At 51.5% G+C, this 9,133-nt stretch overlaps 2 protein-coding genes and 1 long non-coding RNA gene across 5 annotated transcripts; 2 read left to right on the forward strand and 1 right to left on the reverse strand.

Moving 5' to 3' along the window:
• Window positions 1-3,064: 3,064 nt before the first annotated feature.
• On the forward strand, window positions 3,065-4,220 carry LOC105513729. Its single transcript, XR_001002079.1, has 2 exons — window positions 3,065-3,232; window positions 4,117-4,220. It is a non-coding gene; the product is annotated as an uncharacterized LOC105513729 (long non-coding RNA).
• Window positions 4,221-4,461: 241 nt separating this feature from the next.
• Window positions 4,462-6,013, forward strand: LST1 (leukocyte specific transcript 1). Its single transcript, XM_011944837.1, has 4 exons — window positions 4,462-4,471; window positions 4,637-4,732; window positions 4,942-4,964; window positions 5,628-6,013. The coding sequence occupies exons 1-4, from the start codon at window positions 4,462-4,464 to the stop codon at window positions 5,784-5,786; spliced, it is 288 nt and encodes a 95-aa protein (XP_011800227.1). The 3' UTR covers window positions 5,787-6,013.
• On the reverse strand, window positions 6,000-7,718 carry NCR3 (natural cytotoxicity triggering receptor 3). 3 transcript variants are annotated; one of them, XM_011944683.1, is made up of 3 exons: window positions 6,895-7,718; window positions 6,639-6,746; window positions 6,000-6,280 (listed from the first exon to the last, which is right to left on the reverse strand). In XM_011944683.1, the coding sequence occupies exons 1-3, from the start codon at window positions 7,346-7,348 to the stop codon at window positions 6,171-6,173; spliced, it is 672 nt and encodes a 223-aa protein (XP_011800073.1). In that variant the 5' UTR covers window positions 7,349-7,718; the 3' UTR covers window positions 6,000-6,170. The 3 variants fall into 3 exon arrangements, with proteins under 3 accessions (XP_011800073.1, XP_011800075.1, XP_011800074.1); XM_011944685.1 differs by having other exon boundaries at window positions 6,000-6,335; XM_011944684.1 differs by lacking the exon at window positions 6,000-6,280 and adding an exon at window positions 6,382-6,501.
• Between the last annotated feature and the right edge of the window lie 1,415 nt (window positions 7,719-9,133).

Below are 9,133 nucleotides of genomic sequence, written 5' to 3' on the forward strand. Positions count from 1 at the left end.
TCTCTACTAAAAATACAAAAATTAGCTGGGTGTGGTGGTGCACGCCTGTAATCCCAGCTACCCAGGAGGCTGAGGCAGGAGAATTGCTTGAACCTGGGAGGCAGAGGTTGCAGTGAGCCGAGATTGTGCCATTGCACTCCAGCCTGGGCAACAAAGCAAGACTCCATCTCAAAAAATAAAAAATAAAAATCATTTTTCAAATTCTTCCTATACCAACTCTCACTCTCACCCTCTGCCATCATTCTCCGGCCAGTTCAGTAGTAACTTGTCTGGCTGAAATGTAAACCATCATGGTGAAATTAAGCTCATTAATGGATGCGGCTGCCTAGTTAACGAATATCACTCATTATATTATTCCAGGTATTATTTTAGTACAAATGGCATTGTACAGTAAGCCATCCTTCCTCTTTCCTCTTTTTCTTTTTTCTTTTCTTTCTTTCTTTTTTTTTTTTTTTTGAGAGGGAGTCTTGCTCTGTTGCCCAGGCTGGAGTGCAGTGGTACGATCTTGGCTCACTGCAAACTTCCCCCTCTGGGTTCAAGCAATCCTGGTGCCTCAGCCTCCCAAGTAGCTGGGACTACAGGCGCCCACCACCATGCCTGACTAATTTTTGTATTTTTAGTAGAGACAGGGTTTCACTACCTGGTCTCAAACTCCTGACCTCAAGTGATCCACCCGCCTCGGACCAGGCTGGTCTCAAACTCCTGATCTCAAGTGATCCACCTGCCTCAGCCTCCCAAAGTGCACCTGGAAACTCATTGTTTTTCGTTAAAGAACATGAACTAATTAAATCTCCAGGTGAAGACATGGCCTTAATTGGTTGAGATTCCTATTTAACCTGTCCATGTTGATGAATTAAACCAAATATTAAAATCCCTGATTAAATTATCTGCAGAGGGAAATTTGTGAGTCATTCTATTTCAGTGGTTCTCAAACTTTAGTGTGTATGGAAATTACCCGGAGCATCTGCTAAAACAGATTTCTGGGGCCACCCCAGAGTTTTTTCTTCAGTAGGTCTGGAGTGGGGCCTAAGAATTTGTTCTAGGTTCCCAGAAATCCACATTTTGAGAACTCCTGCATTTAGTTAATAATATGCTTGATAATTAAGGTCTCTCAGTTCATTAAAAACAGTTTCAGCCAGGAGCGGTGGCTCACGCCTGTAATCCCAACACTTTAGGAAGCCAAGGCAAGTGGATCACCTGAGGTCAGGAGTTCGAGACCAGCCTGGCCAACGTGGTGAAACCTCATCTCTACTAAAAATACGAAAGTTAGCCAGTGGTAATGGCATGCACTTGTAATCCCACCTACTTGGGAGGCTGAGACAGGAGGAGAACTTGTACCCGGGGGGTGGAGGCTACAGTGAGTTGAGATACTGCCCCTGCACTCTAGCCTGGACAATAGAATGAAACTGTCTCAAACAAAAAAAAAGTTTCACCACCAGGCGGGCGCAGTGGCTCATGCCTGTAATTCCAGTAATTTGGGAGACCAAGGCAGGCAGATCACTTGAGATCAGGAGTTTGAGACCAGACTGGTCAACATAGCAAAACCCCATCTCTACTAAAAATACAAAAATGGCTGGGAGCAGTGGCTCAGGCCTATAATCCCCACACTTTAGGAGGCCAAGGTGGGCAGATCCCCTGAGGTCAGGAGTTTGAGACCAGCCCAGCCAACATGGTAAAATCCTGTCTCTACTAAAAATACAAAAATTAGCTGGGTGTGGTGGTGCACGCCTGTAATCCCAGCTACCCAGGAGGCTGAGGCAGGAGAATTGCTTGAACCTAGGAGGTGAAGGTTGCACTGAGCCAAGATTGTGCCACTGCACTCCAGTCAAAGTGACAGAGCAAGACTCCGTCTCAAAAAAAAAAAAATTAGCCAGGTGTGGTGGTGCATGCGTGTAGTCCCAGCTACTCGGGGAGGCTGAGGCAATTCGCCTGAACACGGGAGGCTGAGGTTGCAGCGAGCCGAGATCGCACCACTGCACTCTAGCCTGGCGACAGAGCGAGACTCAGTCTCAAAAACAAAACAAAACAAAACAAAACAAAAAACAGTTTCACCAAGAAATTTATCACAGACTTCCTTGGCTCTCTCAAACTCCTAATTATATGTCTAGACCCTAGCTAAAAAGCTTCACAGTGGATGACACAGAGAGACTGTGAATTGGGGGAGTCCACTGAGTGTCACCTTCGGAGCGGTCCCACTCCTCCCTCAGAGCTGGGTGTTTCAGCCCCCACCAAGCCTGTTCCCTATAGCATCTAGTCCAGCCTCCTGGATCTCCCTCCTCCCACCCACACTCCTTGGGGTCCTGAGCACACGCCCTGTCACCTGGATGGACCATGATCAAGATGAGCAACAGCATCCAAGCCATGTCGGAAGATGTCCCAGTTGGCGAAGGGGATCTGAGCAGTGAGGTCTGGGTGGAGGAGGGAGGACTCACTACTTGTAGCCAGGCCTTTGGTCACCAGATGGGGATGGGGAGCTTCCTATGACACACGGGACTCACACATCACTTGCTAAGGATCACAACTGCCAGGGACCTCGAGCATCAAATGCATGCCTCCCTGAGGAGAGAGGATGGATGCTGCTGATGGAGATGTCTGGGTCTCTAGGAGGCCAAGGGGCCAGCTTGTGGCAGGCTAGCTAAGCGTGTGAGGGGGAGGGTGGGGCTTAGATGGCTGCTAACCCAAGGGTGAGTGGGCGGTTGGGCGGGTGAGACCAGGATGTGGGTTCCCCTAACTTCTGAGGTTCAAGAAGACCAGCTTTTACCCAGAACAAGCCTCCAGGAGCCCTCCTTGGCCCAGAAGCTAACCTACTTCCCCTCCCCATTGCTCACCAGTACCCAGACCCATCCCATCCATTCCCTTCCTGGAATCTGGCCTCACTGCACCCCAGGGCTGCTCCAAGATTTCTATGAGGGATAGGAGAAGCAAGCTGATTGGTGAAGCTAAATTTAATTTGCATAGCAATCACCCTGGGTGTGTGTGTGTGTGTGTGCGTGTGTGTGCGCGCGCCATTGCACTCCAGCCTGGGCAACAAGAGCGAGACTCCGTCTCAAAAAAAAAAAAAAAGAAAGAAAGATGTTGTAACCCTGACCCTCAAGCCCAGCTTCCTTTCCTAACAATGCTGGGGAGGAACCCAGGAGGAGGGGCAGGAATGTCTGAGGTGGCAACACTTCTCTCCAGCCAGACAGCACTGGCCAGTTTGAAGTCTGTCCATCCTGCAGGCCACAAGCTCTGGGTAAGCTGGGAATGGGCAGGGACCTTGGTGGAAGGATGGTCACACCCCAGAGTGGGGTAAAGCTAAGATGAGGGGAGGGAGAGTATGGGTTTGAGTTTCCCTGGGCCGTCGAGGAATCCTTTGAATCTCTGCTCCCCCAAAAAATTAAAGACAATTCCTTTCTGTGCCCACGGCCCTTATGGCCTCCATCTGGGCTTTTGCTGCCCACCCCTGAGAATTCCTCCTAAACCCAGAAGGGTCCTAGTTTCCAGACCCTAGTCAGTATACTTGGCTCTGGGGTGAAGACAGCGGCCCCCTCTTTGCCCTCAAACAGGAAGCAGTGGTTGGAGGGGAGGAAGTGCCTGAGGGGAAGTTATGGGGCCCCAGATACTCCTCCATGCCCCACTTCAGCCCCAGCAGCATCTGCCTGTGGGAAGCAGCACTCCACACCAGCCAAAGGGGCCCCCACACTCCCGCACTGCTCTGGGGCTCAGGGAGCAGCCCACCTGCTGGGTGTGCTGACATCACCCTTCCTACTTCCCGCCAGTGCCCACACCCATCCAGGCCCGGGGTCCTTCCCCTCCATCAGCCCCTTACCAGCAGCTAGAACCATCCAGGGCTGGAAAGTCCCCTCCAAACCACCTGGTCAGCCCAGGGCAGAGGGAGGGGCTGCGCTCTGGAGCTGGACAGAGCTGGCCTTAAACCCCAGCTCCACCCTTCTGGGATGGATGACCTTGTAAAGTCCAGGCTGGAATCTTGGGTCTTTACTTGGGCAATGGGCACCATGATACCCTATGTTCTGGGGATTAGCAGTGAGGAATGGAAAGTGCCCAGCTCAGGGTTGGCACGTAAGTGAGGCTCCCCAGCCTGGGAACGATTATAACAGAGGGCCCCTCACTTCACAGAGGAGGAACTTGAGGCACATCACTAGCCCCTGATCATTTCACCTAAAAGAGCAAGGACTAGAGTTCCTGACCTCCAGGCCAGTCCCTGATCCCTGACCTAATGTGTGTTTGCAGTGATGATAAAACGAGTAAGTAAAGGGCCTCTCACATCTGGATAGGGAGGGTCCTGGGAGCTTAGGAAGTGTTGGGGGACAGTGATGTATGTAGCTCATGACTAGGTGGAGAGGCCTCTGGGGCAGCTGGTGCAGGAGGGAAAGGGACCTCACGGGAGGCCCAGAAACAGCAGGGATTTTGGTGGGAAGCCTCTGAGGGGTGAGCCATCTCAGCTATGAGGCAAGGTAGGGCATGTACCCTGGTAGGAGGTGAGGTATTAAGGTTTGGGATGAGGAAGCTCTGAGGGTATATTTTTCTGCCTCTAAAACTGTTGGAGAGGGAATCTGAGAAAGCCACAACCAACCAGGAGGCTGGGGTACGCTGGAAAGGGAATGGGTTTTCTAACCTTGGGCCCTCTTCCCTGTAGATATATACATCTACGGGAGCCTGGGGCTGGGCGGGCTCCTGCTTCTTCTGGCTGTGGTCTTTCTGTCCGCCTGCCTGTGTCAGCTGCATCGAAGAGGTGAGCACTGCACTCCCTCCCTCCCACCCACAGCAGTGGCGCCTGTGGCCCCACCCACACCCTTTCCCACTGCTTTCCCAGAACACTGCCTGGCCCTGGAGCCACTGGGAAGCCAACAAGGGAGTCCATGCCTGCTGGGGTGGGGAGCTGGGGAGGGCCCGGGAGAAGCACAAAGGGTGGGCTGTGCTGAGCTGCTTTTTTTCTTCCAGTGAAGAGGCTGGAGAGGAGCTGGGTGAGTCCGGGCACAGGGAGTGGGGAGGGTAAGAGAGATCCTGAGTGGGGGAGTGGGGAGAAGCATGGCTGAGTGCTGAGAGGAGGGTGGGGAGTGGGAGACAAGGAGAGAGAAAGTAGGAGCATGAGAGAGGCAAAGAAAATCGAGGCGAGAGAAAGAGAAAATGAGACAGAAACCAAAAGAAAAAGTGAGAGGGAGGATAGGAGTGAGAGATAGGGAGGATACGAGTGAGAGATAGGGAGGATAGGAGTGAGAGATAGGGAGGATACGAGTGAGAGATAGGGAGAGAATGAGAGTGAGAGAGACACAAAGAGAAAGAACAATGAAAGAGAGATAAAAAAAGAGAGAGAGGGAAAGAGAGAGAGGGAGAAAGAGAGAGACAGAAAGAGAGAGAGAGGCTCCAGAACCAGGCACAGTGGCTCACACCTGTCATTCCAGCTGTTGTGAGGCTGAGGCAGGATGATAGCTTGAGCTCAGGGGTTGAAGACCATCCTAGACAACATAGTGGAACTCTGTCTCCAAAGATGGTGGGGGCAGGTGGGAGAGAAAGAGAGAGAGGAGAGAGAAGAGAGGGAAGTAAGAAAGGCTGGAGGTGGGAGAAGAACTCACAGGGAAGGGTCTGAAGGCATCGCCTCCCATCAGCACCTTCTGTCCTGGCCCCAGGTCCAGGGCTCCTCAGAGCAGGAGCTCCACTATGCGTCTCTGCAGAGGCTGCCAGTGTCCAGCAGTGAAGGACCTGACCTCAGGGACAGAGACAAGAGAGGCACCAAGGAGGATCCCAGAGCTGACTATGCCTGCATTGCTGAGAACAAACCCACCTGAGCACCCCAGATACCTTCCTCAACCCAGGCGAGTGGACAGGGTCCCCCTGTGGTCCACCCAGTAAAGACCATGGTCCCCCCACTTCTGTGTCTCAGTCCTCTCAATCCATCTTGAGCCTCCATTCAAAATGATCATCATCAAAACTTATGTGGCTTTTTGACCTTTGAATAGGGAATTTGTTTTTTAAAAATTAAAATTAAAAAAACACGTGGCTCACCCTTCCACCCGCTCTGGGTCAAGTAGTAATTTACTGGGTGAGAGAGAATGTTCATGGACCCAAGCTCCCCTGACAGCCAGAGGAGGGTATGTGTGGGCCTGGCAGGAAAGGGCAGTTGCCAAGGAGGAGTCATATCTGATCCTTCCCATTTCTCAAGACAATCAGGCTCAGCCTCCTGGGACTGGGAGAGGCAGGTGTGCTGAGCTCCCACATGGTGGTGGGAGGGGCCCTGGGACCACAGCTGGAAGCTGCCTTCTTGGACCTTTCCAGGTCAGACCTGGTGGAAGGGAGAGTTCAGAGCTGGGGAAATCCGGAGAGAGTAGATTTGGCATCTGGAGAATGGAGAAGAAAACACTTGAGACTCATACGGAGGAGTTAGTGGTGGGGCAGACAGTGATTTATTGGGGTCTTTTGAAGAGGACTAGGGACCTCTGGGCTCTGGAATCACTCCTCAGGGGCCACCTGAGGAGTGGCAGTGTGTTCCCATGTGACAGTGACCTGGTCAGAGAGAGGACAGGAGCCGCTCAGTGTCGCAGTCCCAAGGCTCTCCTCTTCCTTGTCTCTGTCCTCCCTCCTCCCACTCTCTTACTGCCCCTCCCATCCCATCCACTATTGCCTCTGGCTCCATTACTCACATTTTCCCTGGTAATAGAGGGTGCTGCCCATGGCCACAGAGAGAAAGCTGACAGCATAGAATCCAGCCCGAAGGAGGAGGACTGTACCAGCCCCTAGCTGAGGATGTTCTGCATGGGGCAATGGAGAAGGGGGTTGGGGAAGAAGTGCACACAGGCTCAGGGAGGGTAGGGGCCTCAGAGGAGCATCCCTGACTCCCAAGGACATTGCCTCTTGAGGTCTCTAGCAAGCAGGAGATACCACCTCCCAGCATCTCACCTTTCTCCACCACCAGCCGAGTCCCATTCCCTGTCCCGACACCCAGGCCCAGCACCTCCACCCTGCACACGTAGATGCCGGCATCATGGCCTCGCACGTCCCAGATATGCAGCTCAGCCTGGTGGTCACGGAGGAAACGGGAAGAAGAAAGTGGGGCCAGGCGGCCCCTGAACTCTGGGGTTCCATTCCTCACCTCCTTCCCTGGAGCCACCTCATCTCGGAACCATGTGACGGAGCCAATGGCCAGTCTCCCTTGGCTGGCATTGAAGGAGCAGGGCAGGAAGGCAGAAGATCCTTCCAGGGTATGAATCTCAGGGGGCTGGGACACCCAGAGAGCACAGGATCCTGGGGGCAGAAGGAAGACCCAGAGAAACACCTCCCAAGTTACTCCAAAGGGAAAAGACAACAGAGCTTGGAGTAGAACATCCCAGCTGTCTCTGGGCATAGGGTGCATGGGAATAGATACTTTGGGTGCCTCATTAAACCCTTTCCTCTTAACCAATCTGATTTCTTAACATTGCTTATTAAATCATTTTTCGGCTGGGTGTGGTGGCTCATGCCTGTAATCCCAGCACTTTGGGAGGCTGAGGTGGGTGGATCACTAGGTCCGGAGCTCGAGACCATCCTGGCCAACATGGTGAAACCCCATCTCTACTAAAAGAACAAAAATTAGCTGGGCGTGGTGGCACAAACCTGTAGTCCCAGCTACTTGGGAGGCTGAGGCAGGAGAATCGCTTGTACCCAGAAGGCAGAGGTTGCAGTGAGCCAAGATCACAACACTGCACTCCAGCCTGGGCGACAGAGAAGGACTCCGTCTCAAAAAAAAAAAAAAGTACTGACTTGTGATTTGTATATAAAATTTGCCTTCCTCAGGCCAGAAAAGAAATGGGGAAATAAATACTGAACTCCAGTCAATGTTAAGCTTCTGAAGGGTTTAGATGTAAAATGTACTGATATTTGCAATTTTAAAAGATATTTAAAAGTGAGATGGAAGGATACATATGTGATAAAGTAAACAGAAAACGTGAATAGAGCCAGGTGCGGTGTCCGCTCCTGTAATGCCAGCACTTTGGGAGGCTAAGGTGGAAAGATTGCTTGAGACTAGGAGTTCAAGACCAGCCTGGGCAACACAGTAAGACCCCATCTCTACAAAGCCTCATGTGGTAGCTGGTGTCTGTAGTCCTGGCTACTCAGGAGGCTCAGATGGGAGGATCTCTGAGCCCAGGAATTCAAGGCTGCAGTGAGCTATGATTTCACCACTGTACTTCAGGCTGGGTGATAGAGACCCCATCTCAAAAACAAACAAACAAACAAACAAAATGTTAATAGTAGCATCTAGGTGGTAAGAATATGTCCACCATACAATTAGTCTCATTTCACTCTTTGTTTGTACTTTTTAATAATAAAATGTTAAAAAAAAAAAAACCCTGAATATTATTCAGCATAGGGAATATGGAGAAGGGTCGGGGAGGAAGTAGAAGGTTCTTGAATTTGGAAGGGGAAACACAAATGAATATGGACCCACCCAGGCACCAAATCTCCTCCTCACCCCTTGCCTTACATGAGCTCCCCAGTCTTCACCCTCCTCAAGGAGTGGCAGTGCAATCCTCCAGCACCCATCTCCTTCTTCATCACAGTGCCACTAAGAAGACTTCACCCAGGTCTCTCCAGAGGGCCTCAGGCTGCTGCCTTTACTTAGTTCTGTGTTCAATGCCAGAATACTGCCTCCTACAGAAAGTCTACCTGGATTGCCCACACCTCCTTTCCTGTCACCAAATTGTCAGCAACTTTCTGTCCTTGGTCTATCCACAGGGCTCATGTAGATCTACTATGGCTGCCTTTAACTCTCGTGTTTGTTAACCAGACAGCCAAGCAGCCTGTTGCATAGAGCTGCAGAACACCAAGTGGGTCACCAGAACACCAAATGTGCTAGAGCTCCCAGTCTGAACTGGAGTGGCATATGTGTGTCCACACACATACACCAAGATCAAGAGGTCTCAACAAATGAAGTGTAACAAGGTAATAGAGAAAAAATTAATCAAGGAAGACACATGAAGGAGGTGGGTGTTCGCTGACTAGTGGCAGGATCAGTGAAATGACTGGAACTGAGGCAGATTACAGCCCTAGCTACAGGCCCTGGAGTTTGTAAAGAAAGATGTTGTGGTCGGGCGCGGTGGCTCAAGCCTGTAATCCCAGCACTTTGGGAGGCCAAGACGGGCGGATCACGAGGTCAGGAGAT

This window comes from Colobus angolensis, unplaced genomic scaffold, assembly GCF_000951035.1.
Source record: "Colobus angolensis palliatus isolate OR3802 unplaced genomic scaffold, Cang.pa_1.0 Scaffold236, whole genome shotgun sequence".
Lineage (NCBI taxonomy): Eukaryota > Metazoa > Chordata > Mammalia > Primates > Cercopithecidae > Colobus > Colobus angolensis.

Coding starts and splice junctions, on each gene's coding strand:
- NCR3 (XM_011944683.1), bottom strand. CDS start 7,348: ATGCACCCTATGCCCAGAGACAGCTGGGATGTTCTACTCCAAGCTCTG. Junction 6,747..6,894: donor TCGGCTGGTGGTGGAGAAAG/GTGAGATGCTGG, acceptor TGCCCCATGCAG/AACATCCTCAGCTAGGGGCT. Junction 6,281..6,638: donor CCTCTATTACCAGGGAAAAT/GTGAGTAATGGA, acceptor CCCTTCCACCAG/GTCTGACCTGGAAAGGTCCA.
- LST1 (XM_011944837.1), top strand. Junction 4,733..4,941: donor GTGTCAGCTGCATCGAAGAG/GTGAGCACTGCA, acceptor TTTTTCTTCCAG/TGAAGAGGCTGGAGAGGAGC. Junction 4,965..5,627: donor AGAGGCTGGAGAGGAGCTGG/GTGAGTCCGGGC, acceptor TCCTGGCCCCAG/GTCCAGGGCTCCTCAGAGCA.